Source organism: Eretmochelys imbricata, chromosome 14, assembly GCF_965152235.1.
Source record: "Eretmochelys imbricata isolate rEreImb1 chromosome 14, rEreImb1.hap1, whole genome shotgun sequence".
NCBI lineage: Eukaryota > Metazoa > Chordata > Testudines > Cheloniidae > Eretmochelys > Eretmochelys imbricata.
The window spans coordinates 32,175,219-32,193,676 of NC_135585.1; the positions used below are offsets into that span (position 1 = coordinate 32,175,219).

Here is an 18,458-nt window from a genome sequence, read left to right on the forward strand (position 1 = left end):
TGCTAACATTTGGACTTTTCTAAACACCTCTGGAGCCTTGGAGCTGCTGGATGGTTGTGCCCATACTCGGGGGCATTGTTGGGAAGGGCTCTATCTGAATTCGTTAATGATCCTGGCCACAGCCAAGGTACACTGCCCAGGCTTTCCACATGGCCTGTTCTCTTACCATCTAGCAATCTTCATGCCATGCTGCCAATCCCAGTTCTTTTCCCTGGGCTTTTGGGGAGGGAAGGTTGTACTGGTGGCATGGCTCTTCTGGGAGCACTGGCAGGGCATGTGGAGCACTGATCTCCCTGTGTCTGGTTTGGGGACGCTGCTGTCGTTGTCAGCTGATATTTTAATAATAGTTAATAATAATTAATAATACCCACCTCTTCAATAGCACTTTGCACTAGCAGATCTCAAAGCCCTTTACCAAGGAGGTCAGGATCATTAACTCCATTTTACAGATGGGGAAACTGAGGCACGGGGCAGGGATGTGAGCCGGGAATAGAATCCAGGTCTCCGAGGTCCTGCCCTCAATTCATTAGGCCACACTGCCTCCCCTTTGCCTTACTTAATGTAAATCAAAGGCATTGGCCAGGTAGATGCCTTTTTATGCTTCACCTAAATCTAAATAAAGAAAGGGAAGTAAAAGCAAATATATCAACGGGCCAGACTGGGGTATCATTTCAGATTTTGGTGGGGGGAGGGGCAACTTTAACTGTCATTCCAGGGGCTACTTAGGCACTTGAAAACTCTAGTATTTGGCAGATAACTTAGCAATTAGCTGACAGGAGCACTATATCTAATTCCTATATAAACAAAAGAAAATTAAATAAGTATTAGACCCACTCAGCTCCTACACTAACATGTTCTGACATCTTGTGTCAAGTCACTTAAGGGACACTGGTTAGGTTTAGAATTTTAATGTATATTCTTACTTTGTTACTAACTCTATGAAGAGAGAGACTCCGTCAGGACTCCTGGTTTCTATCTCAGCTCTTGGAGGGGAGTGGGGTTTAGTGGGTTACAGCAGGAGGACAGATACATCTGGGTTATATATAAGAACATCACAATGGCCATACTGGACCAGTATCATGTCTTCCAACAGTGGCTAATGCCAGGTGCTTCAGAGGGAATGAACAGAACAGGTAATCATCAGGTGATCTATCCTTTGTCTCCCACTCCCAGCTTCTGGCAAACAGAGGCTGCTAGGGATACACAGAACATGGTGTTGCATCCCTGCCCATTCTGGCTAATAGCCATAGATAGACCTATCCTCCATGAACTTATCTAGTTCTTTTTTTAACCCTGTTATAGTTTTGGCCTTCACAACATCCCCTGCCAAAGAGTTCTACAGGTTAACTATGAAGAAATACTTTCTTTTGTTTGTTTTAAATCTGCTGCCTATCAATTTCATTGGGTGACCCATCGTTCTTGTGTTATGAGAAGGAGTAAATAACATTTCCTTATTCAATTTTTCCACACAATTTGTGATTTTGTAGACCTCTATCATATCCCTCTTTAGTCGTCTCTTTTCCAAGTTGAAAAGGCCCATTTTTTTTAATCTCTCCTCATACAGAAGCTATTCCATACCCCTCATCATTTCTGTTGCCCTTCTCTGTACCTTTTCCAATTCCATTATATCTTTTTTGTGATGGGGCGACCACATCTGCATGCAGTATTCAAAATGTGAGCGTACCATGGATTTATATAGAGGCAATATGATATTTTCTGTCGTATTAACTATCCCTTTCTTAATGATTCTCAACATTTTGTTTGCTTTTTTGACGGCTGCTGCACATTAAGAGGATGTTTTCAGGGAACTACCATGATGACTCCAAGATCTCTTTCTTGGTGGGTAACAGCTAATTTAGACCCCATCATTTTGTATGTATAGTTGGGATTATATTTTACCATGTGCATTAATTTGCATTTATCAACATTGAATTTCATCTGCCATTTTGTTGCCCAGACACCCACTTTTGTGAGATCCATTTGTAACTCTTTGCAGTCAGCTTTAGACTTAACTGTCTTGAGTAATTTTAGCGTAAGCTTTTGTGGGTAAAAAACCCCACTTCAGATGCATGGAGTGAAAATTACACATACAGGCATAAATATACTGACACATGAAGAGAAAGGAGTTACCTTACAAGTGGAGAACCAGTGTTGACAAGGCCAATTCACTCAGGGTGGATGTGGTCCACTCCCAATAATTGAGGAGGAGGTGTCAATACCAAGAGAGGGAAAATTGCTTTTGTAGCGAGCCAGCCACTCCCAGTCCCTATTCAAGCCCAAATTAATGGTGTTAAGTTTGCAAATGAATTGTAGCTCTGCAAAAACAATGAGGAGTCCGGTGGCACCTTAAAGATTAACAGATTTATTTGGACATAAGCTTCTGTGGGTAAAAAACCCCACTTCTTCAGATGCAACTGTTTTCATTGTTTTTGTGGATACAGACTAACATGGCTACCCCTCTGATACTGTAGCTCTGTAGTTTCTCTTTGAAGTCTGTTTTTGAAGTTTTTTTGTTGAACGATGGCTACTTTTAAACCTGTTATTGAATGTCCAGGGAGATTGAAGTGTTCTATTACTGGCTTTTGTATGTTATGTTGTATGTTGACTTTGTCCTCACCCACAACCATTTCAGATTTGGGGACAACTTATACCTTCAAGTCAGCAGCACTGTTATGGGTACCTGCATGGCCCCACAGTATGCCAACATTTTTATGGCTGACTTAGAACAACGCTTCCTCAGCTCTCATCCCCTAACGCCCCTACTCTACTTGCGCTACATTGATGACATCTTCATCATATGGACCCACGTGAAGGAGGCCCTGGAAGAATTCCACCATGATTTCAACAATTTCCACCCCACCATCAACCTCAGCCTGGACCAGTCCACACAAGAGATCCACTTCCTGGACACTACAGTGCAAATAAGTGATGGTCACATAAACACCACCCTATACCGGAAACCTACTGACTGCTATACTTACCTACATGCCTCTAACTTCCATCCAGGACACATCACACGATCCATTGTCTAAAGCCAAGCCCTAAGATACAACCGCATTTGCTCCAATCCCTCAGACAGAGAAAAACGCCTTCAAGATCTTTATCAAGCATTCTTACAACTACAATACTCACCTGGGGAAGTGAGGAAACAGATTGACAGAATGAGATGGGTACCCAGAAGTCATCTACTACAGGACAGGCCCAACAAGGAAAATAACAGAACACCACTGGCCATCACGTACAGCCCTCAGCTAAAACCTCTCCAGCACATCATCAACGGTCTACAGCCTGTCATGGAAAATGAGCCCCCACTTTCACAGACTTTGGGAGGCAGGCCAGTCCTCACTTACAGACAGCCCTCCAGCCTGAAGCAAATACTCACCAGCAACTACACACCACACCACAGAAACACTAACCCAGGAACCAATCTCTATAACAAACCCTGTTGCCTTCTCTGTCCCCCATATCTACTCTAGCGACACCATCAGAGGACCCAACCACATGAGCCACTCCATCAGGGGCTCATTCACCTGCACATCTACTAATGTGATATATGCCATGATGTGCCAGCAATGCCCCTCTGCCATGGACATTGGCCAGACCAGACAGTCTCTACATAAAAGAATAAATGGACACAAATCAGACATCAGGAATGGTAACATACAAAAGCCAGTAGGAGAACACTTCAATGTCCCTGGACATTCAATAACAGATTTAAAAGTAGCCATTCTTCAATAAAAAACTTTGAAAACAGACTTCAAAAAGAAACTGGAGAGCTACAATTTATTTGCAAACTTAACAACATTAATTTGGGCTTGAATAGGGACTGGGAGTTGCTGGCTCACTACAAAAGCAATTTTTCCTCTCTTGGTATTGACACCTCCTCCTCAGTAATTGGGAGTGAACCACATCCACCCTGAGTGAATTGGCCTTGTCAGCACTGGTTCTCCACTTGTAAGGTAACTTCCTTCTCTTCATGTGCCAGTATATTTATGCCTGTATCTGTAATTTTCACTCCATGCATCTGAAGAAGTGGGGGGTTTTACCCACGAAAGCTTATGCTAACATTACTCAAGACAGTTAAGTCTAAAGCTGACTGCAAAGAGTTACAAATGGATCTAAGGTCAGATACTAAGGTCAGAAGGGACCATTATGATCACCTAATCTAACCTCCTGCACAACACAGGCCACAGAATCTCACCCACCCACTCCTGAAAAACCTCCCCTATGTCTGAGCTATTGAAGTCCTCAAATCATGGTTTAAAGACTTCAAGGAGCAGAGAATCCTCCAGCAAGTGACCTGTGCCCCATGCTACAGAGGAAGGTGAAAAACCTCCAGGGCCTCTTCTAGTCTGCCCTGGAGGAAAATTCCTTACCGACCCCAAATAAGGCGATCAGCTAAACCCTGAGCATATGGGCAAGATTCACCAGCCAGATACTACAGAAAATTCTTTCCTGGGTAACTCAGATCCCACCCCATCTAACATCCCATCACAGGCCATTAGGCCTATTTACCATGAATATTTAAAGATCAATTAATTACCAAAATCATGTTATCCCATCATACCATCTCCTCCATAAACTTATCGAGTTTAATCTTAAAGCCAGATAGATCTTTTGCCCCCACTGCTTCCCTTGGAAGGCTATTCCAAAACTTCTCTCCTCTGATGGTTAGAAACCTTTGTCTAATTTCAAGTCTAAACTTCCTGGTGGCCAGTTTATATCCATTTGTTCTTGTGTCCACATTGGTACTGAGCTTAAATAATTCCTCTCTCTCTTCCGTATTTATCCCTCTGATATATTTATAGAGAGCAATCATATCTCCCCTCAACCTTCTTTTAGTTAGGCTAAACAAGCCAAGTTCCTTGAGTGTCCTTTCATAAGACAAGTTTTCCATTCCTCGGATCATCCTAGTAGCCCTTCTCTGTACCTGTTCCAGTTTGAATTCATCTTTCTTAAACATGGGAGACCAGAACTGCACACAGTATTCCAGGTGAGGACTCACCAGTGCCTTGTATAACGGTACTAAAATCTCCTTATCCCTACTGGAAATAACTTTCCTGATGCATCCCAAGACTGCATTAACTTTTTTCACAGCCATATCACATTGGCGGCTCATAGTCGTCCTATGATCAACCAATACTCCAAGGTCCTTCTCCTCCTCCGTTACTTCTAATTGATGCGTCCCCAGCTTATAACTAAAATTCTTGTTATTAATCCCTAAATGCATAACCTTACACTTCTCACTATTAAATTTCATCCTATAACTGGAGTAATAGTAATAGGATGAAATGTAATAGTAAGAAGTGTAAGGTTATGCATTTAGATCAAAGAGAGAGATCTGGATCCCAGGTTAAGCAGGTCCCTTTTCCCTAGGTAAGGTAACAGGGAAGGGTTTTTGGTTTTTTTTTATGTTTTTGTATATTTATTTCTACAACCATGATGGCTAAAAAAACAGTATTTCATTTCAAACAAAATTGTACAATTAGGAACCACTGAATGTTCCCCACAACACACAGTTTTTTAACAGTTGTAACTTCTCTTCTTCCCCCTCACCTACTATTAAGGATAGATTGCACAAAGAAGAACTTCTCCGGTAGATAGCAGTACATGAAGCTGTAACAATCTGCTCATCGAAGGCAGATATATTAGCCCCAGGTTAAGTAGGTCCCTTTTCCCTGGGTAAGGTAACAGGGAAGGTTCCAGAACAATCAGGCACTTTCTGGAAACAATTAAGGCAAACAGGCTGATTACAACACCTGCAGCCAATCAAGAAGCTGCTAGAATCAATTAAGGCAGGCTAATCAGGGCACCTGGGTTTAAAAAGGAGCTCACTTCAGTTTGTGGCATGCGTGCGAGGAGCTGGGAGCAAGAGGCGCAAGGAGCTGAGAGTCAGAAGGCGTACTACTGGAGGACTGAGGAGTACAAGCATTAGCAGACATCAAGAGGAAGGTCCTGTGGTGAGAATAAAGAAGGTGTTCGGAGGAGGCCATGGGGAAGTAGCCCAGGGAGTTGTAGCTGTCACACAGCTGTTACAGGAGCCACTGTAGACCGCTACAATCCACAGGGCCCTGGGCTGGAACCCGGAGTAGAGGGCGAGCCTGGGTTCCCTCCATCCCCCCAACTCCCTACTTGATACTGGAGGAGTTGAACTGGACTGTAGGTTCCACCAGAGGGGAAGGTCTCTGGCCTGTTCCCCAATCTACTAGGTGGATCAGCATAGTCTGCAGGGATTGTTCTTCTTCCTTTCCCCATGCTGGCCAGTGATGAGGCTAACTGAGTGAACGGCAGATTTGAGCCATAAAAGTGGCCAAAGTGAGGGCTGCTGTGAACCTCTGAGGTGAGAAAATCCGCCAATAAATGCAGGACCCACCAAGGTAGAGGAGGAACTTTGTCACAGTATGCTCAATGCAGGAATAGCTGGTTAATTTTCTCTGGCCTGTGTTTTATGCAGGCAGTCAGGCTAATTGAACGTAATTGTCCTTTGGGCCTTCACATGTCTGATTCTGAGTCTTCAGGACTGTAGATTACCCGGATACCCAATTAGTCTTTTCTCTGGACTCAGGTCCCAGTTACAACAAGCATCCCTCTTCAGCAAAGAACTGGTGTGGGCTTAACTCCCAGTAAAGTCAGTGGGGCTCAAGCCGTGAGCTGGAGGCCACAGAGGGGGCACCTTGGAGATAATTCAGATGGGATTGGTGAGATTTGTCGGGCGGAGGAGTCTCCCATGTTTGAGCCCACAGGATCAGAGGTTGGAGAATAATTGCTCCTCCTGCCGAGCTTTCCTCTCTAGGTGTGTGAAGCAGGCTGAGGGAGCAAGGAGACCCAGCACCAGGCCTATGGTGTCTGCCCCTCTGTGGGGGCAGAGTGGGTCTCCTGAGTGATGGAGAAGGGCTCATTGACCCTTCACCACCTAGCTGTAGTCCATTGTGACCCCATGGAAGGAGGATCTTCCCTCCCTGTGCTGAACTGGGAAGAGGTGTTTAATTATCTTATTTCCAGGCCCTGGTTGGCATTTCTTCTGTTTATTTCTTCACCACTTGTACTGAGGAAGCACCTAAAGGCCCCAATAAAGGCTCACAGCCCCAGTGAACCAGGTGCTGCATAGATAAATAGGGACAGTCCCCAAACCAAATTGTTCACACTCTGAGTAATAGTTTGTTTTTCTGGCTTGTGTTTTAGAGGGATATGGGGGCGGGGGAAGAAGAGGGGTTTAATTGGCAATGAGGAGGCTTAGTTGCAAACTAGATACCTAGAGCGTGTAGCAGCTCTGCTCAACTCCCCAGGGGAGTAAGTCAGGTTCATTCCCCTAGGCAGAGTGGATGAAGCCTTGCTCAAGACAAGTGCATCATGGGATCTTGTACCATTTATGGCCTAGTCCCTGTAGGCTGGGGTTAGGGAGAGGAAGGCGCCTCCCTGGGTGGGCTGCTCATATCCTGGGTCTGGAATACTACTAACAGCCCTTACCCTAATGAACAAGATCAACTCTTGTTTCCTTCCCCTCCCCCACCCCCCCCTCCCCGCAATCCCCCAAGCAGGATTTCCAATTTCCAAACCAGATGTGATCTCCCGGTTGGAACAAGGGGAGGAGCTGTGGGTCCTCTGGCTCCAGGATTAGGAGGAAAGGGGAATCCCAGGAGACATCCACACAGGTGAGGAATCAACTAAAGTGACTTCATTTTCATATTTGCATGGCAGGCATCCTTAATGGGTTTTCACCAAACATGTCTGACTGAAAAAACCCCTCTCCTCCTCCACATCCGGATGAGATGGGGAGGCAGAATTGGTCCACCTCCTCTGGGGAAGGTTTGCAGGGGATTTATCCCTGATTGATTTATACATTTATTTATCTCCCCAGGGTTATTTTGGTTTCTTCTGCCTTGTCTCACCTAGGTCCGGATTGCCCTGGCAGGTGAGACATCCTCACAGGAGACATCACTCATGGTTTCCCACTCACCTGGCCGTAGCTCGCTTTTTCTCTGAGTGTCTTGATGGGATGTGGAGGCAGAATCAATCCCCTCCTTCCTTTCCAGTGAGGAAGGGTTTTGAGGGGGAATCATTATTAGAGTTTGTTCCTTGCTTACCCTTTCCCCACCCCCCACCCCACCCCCGGCATAGGGACTGACTCCTGTCTGGATTCTCTCTGTCCCAGCAGGTGATGGGACAGTGAGTGAGAACCAGGAGGAGAATGCTCAGCAGGAAGGTTCTGAGCAAGTGGAACCACAGGGGACGGTATCAGGAAGAGCTGAAAGGGATGTTTCCCAGAGTCCAGAGCTGGGAGAAGCTCATGAGAGGTGGCACAGGCCAGAGAGGCAGCAAAGAATCCTGCCAGCAGAGAGATTGAGTAAATCCACTCACAGGAGCAGAGGAGTCAAGAAAATCAAAGAAACTGTTCAGGCAAGGATGCCTCCTGAAGAGAGACCCTACAAGTGCAGTGCCTGTGGGAAAAGCTTCCACTGGAGATCAGTCCTTATTACTCACCAAAGAATCCACACTGGAGAGAAGCCCTATAAAGGCAATAACTGCGGGAAAAGCTTCAGTGACAGCTCAGCCCTCACTAAACACCAGAGAATCCACATAGGGAGAGACCCTACAAATGCAATGAGTGTGGGATAAGCTTCAGTCACCACTCGGCCCTTGTTACTCACCAGAGAATGCACACAGGAGAGAGACCCTACATGTGTGATGACTGTGGGGAAAGCTTCCACTGGTGATCAGCCCATATTACTCACCGGAAAATCCACATGGGAGAAAAACCTTACAATTGCCCTGACTGTGAGAAAAGCTTCAGACAGCAGTCAAACCTTTTTAAACTTTACAGAATCCACATGGGAGAGAAGCCCTGTAAATGCCCCAACTGTGGTAAAGTCTTCACTTGGAGCTCCCGCCTTATTGAACATCAGAGAATGCACACAGGAGAGAGACCCTATAGGTGTCCCAATGGTGGGAAACGCCTATAGGGTTGGGATAGGGCAGGGGGTAGGGATAGCTCAGTGGTTTGAGCATTGGCCTGCTAAACCCAGGGTTGTGAGTTCAATCCCTGAGGGGGCCATTTAGGGATCTGGGGCAAAAATTGGGGATTAGTCCTGCTTTAAAGAGGGGGTTGGACTAGATGACCTCCTAAGGTCCCTTCCAACCCTGATATTCTATGATTCTTTGTCAGCTCAATCCTCATTCACCATCAGAGAATCCACACTGGAGAGCGACCCGATAAATGTCCCAAGTGTGGGCAAAGCTTTGTTCGACAATCACAACTGGTTATACATCAGAGAATCCACACAGGAGAGAAGTCTTATAAATGCAATGAGTGCGGGAAAAACTTCAGTGACAGATCAGACCTCACTAAGCACCAGAGAGAAAACACCGGAGAGAAGCCCTACAAGTGCCCCAAGTGCAGGAAAAGCTTCTATTTCCAATCAGACCTCACTAAAGTCTGGGGGGAGGGGTAGCTCAGTGGTTTGAGCATTGGCCTGCTAAACCCAGGGTTGTGAGTTCAATCCTTGAGGGAGCCATTTGGGATCTGGGGCAAAAATTGGGGATTGGTCCTGCTTTGAGCAGGGGGTTGGACTAGATGACCTCCTGAGGTCCCTTCCAACCCTGATATTCTATGATTCTAAACATCAGAGAATCCACGCAGGAGAGAAGCCCTTCAGTTGCTCCAAATGTGGGAAAAGCTTCGGTCGGAGATCCGACCTTATTATACACCAGAGAATCCACACAGGAGAGAGATCTTATATATGCCCTGAGTGTGAAAAAAGCTTCAGTGACAGATCAGACCTCATTAAACATCAGAAAAAACACACAGAAGAAAAGCCCTACAAATGCCTTGAGTGTGAGAAAAGCTCGGATCGGCACTCAAACCTTATTATGCATCAGAGAATCCACACAGTTTCCACGGTATGCATCCGATGAAGTGATGCATAGCTCACGAAAGCTCATGCTCAAATAAATTGGAAAGCTCATGCTCTCTAAGGTGCCACAAGTACTCCTTTTCTTTTTGTGAATACAGACTAACACGGCTGTTACTCTGAAACCACACAGGAGAGAAACCCTACAATTGCCTGGACTGTGGGAAAAGCTTCAGTCACAGCTCAACCCTCACTACGCACCAGAGGATCCACACGGGTGAGAAGCCATACAAATGCCCTGAGTGTGGAAAAAGCTACAGGGACAACTCAGCCTTCATTAGGCATCAGAGAATCCACACAAAAGTGAAATGCTGGAAGTGTCCGTGTCTTGTGAATAACACCTGTGCCGATTCCCATGAATCTCAGAGGTCAGGCCAGGCTGAAGCAGCCACATGATGAGGACATGCAATAGTTATTAAAACAGAGAATGAAACTGCCCTCCTGGAATAGCGCTGTGCAGAGCAAGAGGCTGAAATAGGATTCCCACATCATGACTGGATTTGATTATTATGTCTCAAGAAGCTCCGAACATCCTCTGTTCAGTTCCTACATTTAAGTTTAATTACCCACAACTGGTCAGTTCACTCTCTAATTTAGGGATGTTCTTGTATTCCTTGCTGACACTAAACTCTCACATAGCAACAATCCACAAGTAACAGTTTCTATCATCTCTGGTTGGCTAGAAGACGTCATCCCATCCTAGTGGATGAGGACCTCGCTCCCTCAGCCACATTTTTGTCACTGCTTGGCTGGACTACAGCAATGTGATATACCTGGGCATGAACCCATCAGCATGTAGGAAATTCCAACTACTACAGAACACTGCAGCTTGTCTGCTCAGCAACACAGGCTACCGCAGATACATCAGGCCATAGAACATCAAATCAAGTTCAAGATCTCAGTCCTTATCTCCATGTCCAGGGCCTAGGATATCTAAAACGCCATCTAAAGCTCCAGGATGAAAACCACAATCTAGTGGCCAGCCAGATTGGTCACAGAGGGGAGCTGGGCTCTGTCGGTTGTGATCCGAGGCTCCTAGGATTGTTGGCAAGACTAACCCAAAGTCCCATGGCAAAGCACCCTGATCGTATAATCCTTTCTCTTCGTTGAAGTCTATGGATTTTGCTGTGTCATTTTATGACTGGTTACTCCTCAGTCGGTGTTATGTTTTGATGGTTAACATTCCAAAACACCTCCGGGAGGGTCATCCTGTCCTGGTTTCGATTCAATCAATTATCTTGTGTTTAGGGATGCTAGCCTCCAACTCAGGGTCGTCAGTCTGCCCTTCCTCAATCATGGATGCGCGTTGATGGTTTTCTGGTGTTCTTAAGCATCTTCACTCCTCCTCCCTTGACCATCCGACTCTAACAATGGCCTTCACACCTTATCCTTTCCTGATGCATACATTCTTCATTCACACAAACAGTTCTTTACAGGGACCTTCAAAGGTATACGAATAACAGTGTTTTATGTTGAACAAGAAAGGCATAGTAAATTAAATTTTACTAAATCTTTTAACTATCTTGCCTTCCATTGGGGCCTGGACCTTCAAAATTCCTCTAATCTAACTAACATAGGTCCTGTCTTTTTACTTACAAGGCATGAATAAAAAGAAAATGGCTAATACTAATATCAACTATTCTATTCATTAATTCTAATACCTTACCCCTTACTACAAAACATGTAATGTGTATAACAAAACATAATCAATTATATAGCACAGTACCTATGGTACAACAGTATGGCCTGGCAATGTGCATGCCAAATAAGAGCACTCTTCTCTGTGTCTTAAATGCTCTTTCCTTATCCCTACAGATCAGCAGTAAGAGCAACGCATAATGAATGGACTTTTGCAGCAATTGGTCTGAGCCCAAGAGGTTAACAATGTAGCCACAAATGCCTTATTATCTGTACGCAATATGAAATGGCTCTGTAGCCTCATTTGGGCAATTATCATCTCTGACAGTTAGAGGTGCTGGAACTGCGGGTGCTGCTGCACCCCCTGGCTTGAAGTAGTAATAAAAAACACCAAATCAATTGTCTCCCTCAGCAGCACCCTCACTATAGAAATTGTTCTAGCACCCCTGCTGACAGCGAGCATTTAGAAATGTAAAGGAAGCTAAAAGCTCAGGGCCCTGATCACACTGTGAACCAAAGGACTTTCTCTGTTGCTTTTCCTCTTGTAACTGCCAGTGCAATAAACAGACCTGCCCTCCAACCTGCTGGACTTTAACCTCAGTGTCTCCATCTTAACTGGGAGCAAGAGGGGCTGCAGGCAAGGGGGACGGGGAAGGGAATATCATGTGACACATAAGAGGGCATGTTTGGCTGATGGTTGTGAGACTTGATACTTAGGGGAAATAAACCCTTTGGACCTTAAAGTCTCTGGTGCAGATGCCATTTTGAGCATACTGGGGGTGGGAAAAGTTGCGCAAGTGCAGAGGGGTTCAGAGTAGGGCTGTCAAGCGATTAAAAAATAATTGTGATTAATCACAGTGTTAAACAATAATAGAACACCATTTATTTAAATATTTTTGAATGTTTCCTACATTTTCAAATATATTGATTTCAGTTACAACACAGAATACAAAGTGTACAGTGCTCACTTTATATTTATTTTTGATTACAAGTATTTGCTCTCTAAAAATACAAAAGAAATAGTATTTTTCAATTCACCTAATACAAGTACTGTAGTGCAATCTCTTTATCAAGAAAGTTGACTTACAAATTTAGAATTATGTACCAAAAAACCTGCATTCAAAATTAAAACAATGTAAAATTTTAGAGCCTGTAAGTCCTCTCAGTCCTACTTTTTGTTCAGCCAATCACTCAGACAAACAAGTTTGTTTACATTTGCAGGAGATAATGCTGCCAGCTTCTTATTTACAATGTCACCTGAAAGTGAGAATAGGCATTCTCATAGCACTGTTGTAGCTGGCATCACAAGATATTTATGTACACTGTAAATATTTGCACTGTAAAAAAATAGTATTTTTCAATTCACTTCATACAAGTACTGCAGTGCAATCCCTTTATCATAAACGTTGAAATTACAAATGTAGAATTATGTAAAAAAAAAACTGCATTCAAAAATAAAACAATGTAAAACTTTAGAGCCTACATAGAATCATAGAGCATAGAATCTCAGGGTTGGAAGGGACCTCAGGAGGCCATCTAGTCCAACCCCCTCCTCAAAGCAGGACCAATCCCCAACTAAAGTCCACTCAGTCCTACTTCCTGTTCAGCCAATTGCTCAGACAAACAAGTTTGTTTACATTTGCATGAAATAATGCTGCCCGATTCTTATTTACGTCTCCTGAAAGAGAGAACAGGTGTTTGCGCGACATTGTTGTGGCCGAAGTTGCAAGTTATTTACGTGCCAGATGTGCTAAAGATTCATATGTCCCTTCATGCTTCAACCACCATTCCAAAGGACATGGGACCATGCTGGTGATGGATTCTGCTTGATAATGATCCAAAGCAGTGCGGACCAACGCATGTTCATTTTCATCATCTGAGTCAGATGCCACCAGGAGAAGGTGGATTTGTTTTTCTTTGATGGTTTGGGTTCTGTAGTTTCCGCATTAGAGTGTTGCTCTTTATGACTTCTGAAAGCATGCTCCACACCTCGTCCCTCTCAGATTTTGGAAGGCACTTCAGATTCTTAAACCTTGGGTGGAGGGCTGTATCTATCCTTACAAATTTCACATGGGTACCTTCTTTGCATTTTGTCAAATCTACAGTGAAATGGTTCTTAAAACGAACAACATGTGCTGGGTTATCATCCGAGGCTGCTATACAGTAAAACATATGGCAGAATGAGGGTAAAACAGAACAGGAAACATACAATTCTCCCCCAAGAAGTTCAGTCACAAATTTAATTAACGTGTTATTTTTTTAACAAGCATCATCAGCATGCCCTCTGGAATGGTGGCTGAAGAATGAAGGGGCATATGAATGTTTAGCAGATCTGGCACATAAATACCTTGCAATGCCAGCTACAAAAGTGCCAGGCAAATGCCTGTTCTCACTTTCAGGTGACATGGTAAATAAGAAACAGGCAGCATTATCTCCCACAAATGTAAACAAACTTGTTTCTTTTAGTGATTGGCTGAACAAGTAGGACTCAGTGGACTTGTTGGCTCTAAAGTTTTACATTTTTTTTTCTTTTGAGGACAGTTAAGTAACAAAAAAAAATCTACATTTGTAAGTTGCACTTTCACAATAGAGGCAAAGAGTCCTGTGGCACCTTATAGACTAACAGACGTGTTGGAGCATAAGCTTTCGTGGGTGAATACCCACTTCATCGGATGCATGTACTGGAAATTTCAAGAGGCAGGTATAAATATGCAAGCAAGAATCAGGCTAGGGATAACGAGGTTAGTTCAATCAGGGAGGATGAGGCGCTCTTCTAGCAGCTGAGGTGTGAACACCAAGGGAGGCCAATGGGGGCTGCGGGAAGGGCGGCCAGCACGTCCCTTGGCCTGCACCACTTCCCGCAGCCCCCATTGGCCTGGAGCGGCGAACCACAGCCAGTGGGAGCAGCGATCGGCCAAACCTGTGGACACGGCAGGTAAACAAACCGGTCTGGCCCACCAGGGGCTTTCCCTGAACAAGCGGTGGACTGGCTTTGAGAACCACTGGTGTAGACACTGACATAATAGGTCGATGTAAGCCACCTTGCATCAACCTAACTCTGTAGTGTAGACCAGGCCTTTGATTTTGGCAGTAAAGAACAATAAGCTTGTGAGAATGAAGAACATCGCTGAAATGTGTCATAATGTACGTATCCTACATAGAAAGCTATGAAATTACAGTATTTAGGTGAGAGGTTTATCGCAGGAGTGGGTGTGTGAGATTCTGTGTCTTGCATTGTGCAGGAGGTCAGACTAGATGATCATAGTGGTCCCTTCTGACCTTGATATCAATGAAAGTATAAAATAAGAAATATAAATAATTTAGTAGAAAATCAACATTTATCTATGCAACAAATGAAGTAATAGAAGAATAGAGTGTGCACCCCAGCATTTGAAAGATGGTGGATTACTTACAGAAATTAGAATGAATACATTTCCAATTACAAAACCGGAGGGTTAGGGGAAATGACATGTTACTGGAAGTCCAAAACAGTATTAAATGTTATAGGAATGTACAATCGTTTTTAAGTATATGGATTCTTTGGAAGAGGTAACAGCAAAAATATGAAGTTAGTGGATGCTAAAGGCTCAGAAACAAAAAAGCAAATAAAAAAAACCCCAAAATATATTTTATTTAATTTAATGACTGTCACAGAGTGTGGGGGAGTCCAGGCCCTGCACCCCTCTTCCTGGGATTCACTGAGACTCTCAGCCAGCCAGTAAAACAGGTTTATTGGACAACAGGAACATAGTCCAAAACAGAGCTTGTGGGTGCACCCAGGACCCCTCAGTCAAGTCCTTCTGGGGGAGCAGGGAGCTTAGACCCCAGCCCTGGGGTTCCCTGCGTTCCTCCACCCAGCCCCAAACTGAAAAAACTAAACCCACGCAGCAGGTTCCCTGCTGCAGCCTCCGTCCACATTCCTGGGCAGAGGTGTCACCTCCCCCACCCCCTCCCGGCTCAGGTTACAGGCTCTCAGGTCTTCCATCCCCAGGGCACATTCCCAGGTCAACACTCCCCCCTCCCTGCTGCAGCACATCCTCACATCTCTCCCCACTTCAAGACTGAACTGAGCCGGGTCACGCTGACCAGTGACCTGGGGAAGTTCAGGGCCCCCTCTCCGGGACAGCGCATCCGCTATCAGGTTGGCACTTCCCTTCACATGGACCATGTCCATGTAGTAATCCTGCAGGAGCAGGCTCCATCTCAGGAACTTGGCGTTGGCTCCTTTCATCTGGTGTAGCCAGGTCAGGGGAGAGTGGTCAGTGTACACGGTGAAGTGTCGCCCGAAGAGATAGGGCTCTAGTTTCTTGAGGGCCCACATCATAGCCAGGCACTTCTTCTCAATGGCCACGTAGTGTTGCTCCCGGGGTAGCAACTTCTTGCTCAGGTACACGATGGGGTGTCTTTCCCCCTTTTCATCCTCCTGCATTAACACCGCCCCCAGTCCCGTGTCTGAGGCATCGGTGAACACCACAAAGGGCTGTCAAAGTCTGCGTTTGCCAGAACTGGGTCACTGACCAGAGCCTCCTTCAGCTCCCGGAAAGCCTCCTGGCACTGCTCGGTCCAGAACACGTTGTCTGGCTTCCCCTTCTTGCATAGCTCAGTGATGGGGGTGGCTATGGCGCTAAAGTGGGGCACAAATCTTCGGTAGTATCCTGCCATCCCAATAAAGGCTTGGACCTGCTTTTGGTGTGGGGAGTGGGCCAGTCTCTGATCACCTCCACCTTGTCTGGTTCTGGCTTTAGGCGGCCGCTCCCCACCCGATGGCCCAGGTAAGATACTTCAGCCATCCCCACCTTGCACTTCTCCGCTTTTATAGTCAGCCCAGCCCCCTGGAGTCGGTCCAGCACTAGTCTAACCTGGGACACGTGGTCCTCCCAGGTCTGGCTAAAGACACAGATGTCATCAATATACGCCACGGCAAAACTCTCCATCCCCCTCAGTAGCTGGTCCACCAGGCGTTGGAAGGTGGCCGGCGCTCCCTTGAGGCCGAAAGGCAGGGTCAGGAACTCATAGAGCCCCAGAGGGGTGATAAAGGCCGATTTCAGCCGGGCATCTGCATCCAGCGGCACTTGCCAGTAGCCCTTTGTAAGGTCCATGGTGGTAAGGTACCGAGCTCCTCCCAGCTTGTCTAGGAGCTCGTCAGGCCTGGGCATGGGGTAGGCATCAGATACTGTGATGGCATTGAGCTTCTGATAGTCCACACAGAACCGGACCGACCCATCCTTTTTGGGGACCAGCACCACCGGCGAGGCCCAAGGGCTGGCAGATGGCTGGATCACCCCCAAAACCAGCATGTCCCGGACCTCTCTTTCCAGGTCCTGAGCAGTTTTCCCTGTGACTCAGAAGGGGGAGCATCTTATCGGTGGGTGCGACCCTGTCTGCACCCGGTGGACAGTCAGATTAGTGCATCCAGGCTGGCTGAAAAACAGCTGTCGGTACAGATGCAGCACCCCCTGATCTCAGCTTGCTGGGCAGAGGTTAGCTGATCCGAGAGGGGAATTGTTTCCAGGGGGGAACCAGGTCTGGTCCCAGGGAATAGATCTACTAAAAGGTCATCTCCCTGCTCCTCCCACTGTCCACACACGGCCAACACCAGATTCCCCGTGGCATAATATGGCTTCATCATATTCACATGGTACACCCGGCGGTGGTGCGCCCGGTTCGACAGCTCCACCACATAGTTTACCTCATTGAGCTGCTTGACAACCTTGAAAGGGCTCTCCCAGGCGGCCTGTAGTTTGTTCTCTCTCACGGGGATGAGAACCATCACCTGATCCCCGGTGGCGTAGGCACGGGCCCACGCCGTGCGGTCATACCAGACCTTCTGCTTCTTCTGGGCTCTGGCCAGATTCTCCCTGGCCAGGCCCATGAGTTCAGCAAGTCTCTCTCGGAAGATCAGGACATACTCCACCACTGACTCTCCATCGGGAGTGGCCTTCCCCTCCCACTCGTCTCTCATCAGGTCCAGGGGGCCCCTTACCCTCCTTCCATATAACAGTTCAAAAGGCGAAAATCCGGTAGACTCCTGGGGCACCTCCCTGTACGCGAACAGCAGGTGAGGTAAGTACTTGTCCCAATCCTGCGGGTGCTGGTTCATAAAGGTTTTCAGCATCATCTTTAGCGTCCCATTGAACCTCTCCACCAGCCCATTGGACTGGGGGTGATAAGCTGAGGCCCAGATGTGCTGGACCCCACATTTCTCCCACAAGCACCGGAGCAGGGCTGACATGAAGTTGGACCCTTGGTCTGTCAAGACTTCCTTGGGGAACCCCACAAGGCTGAAAATGGTCAGGAGCGCATCTGCCATGGAGTCTGCTTCAATGGAAGCTAAGGGCACTGCCTCGGGGTAGCGGGTGGCAAAATCTACCACCACCAGAATGTATTTCTTCCCCGACCAGGTCGTCTTGCTGAGAGGTCCCACTATGTCCATGGCCACCTTCTGAAAAGGCTCCTCTATGATGGGCAAAGGTCTCAAAGCCGCTTTCCCCTTGTCCCGGGCCTTCCCCACCCTCTGACAAGGGTCACAGGATCGGCAATACTGCCGGACGGTGGTAAAGACCCCGGGCCAGTAAAAGTTCTGTAGCAACCTCTGCCGGGTGCACCGGATTCCCTGGTGCCCTGAGAGGGGGATGTAATGGGCCAGGTACAGTAGCTTGCGGCGATACTTCTGGGGGACCACCAGCTGCCTCCTGATCCCAAAGAACTCTACTTCTCTTGTGGGAGCCCATTCTCGGTACAGAAACCCCTTCTCCCACAGGAATCTCTCCTGGCAACCTCTCCTCATGGTCCGTCCCACACTGAGGTCGGCCAGGTCCCTGAGCTTCCGCAAGGAGGGATCTTTCCTCAACTCGGCCTGGCACTCAGCGGCTGGGGAAGGGATGGGGCCCGGTTCCCCCTCATTGGCTGGGT

At 46.5% G+C, this 18,458-nt stretch overlaps 1 protein-coding gene across 1 annotated transcript in view; it reads left to right on the forward strand.

Moving 5' to 3' along the window:
• The first annotated feature begins 106 nt into the window (after positions 1 to 106).
• The window catches only part of LOC144273973 (uncharacterized), a 108,453-nt gene continuing 90,101 nt past the window's right edge, over positions 107 to 18,458 (forward strand). The window contains 8 exon segments of the mRNA XM_077832701.1: positions 107 to 127; positions 7,894 to 7,912; positions 8,156 to 8,581; positions 8,584 to 8,952; positions 9,151 to 9,426; positions 9,614 to 9,888; positions 10,113 to 10,211; positions 11,724 to 11,730. Of these exon segments, the coding sequence (XP_077688827.1) occupies positions 107 to 127; positions 7,894 to 7,912; positions 8,156 to 8,581; positions 8,584 to 8,952; positions 9,151 to 9,426; positions 9,614 to 9,888; positions 10,113 to 10,211; positions 11,724 to 11,730 (1,492 nt within the window).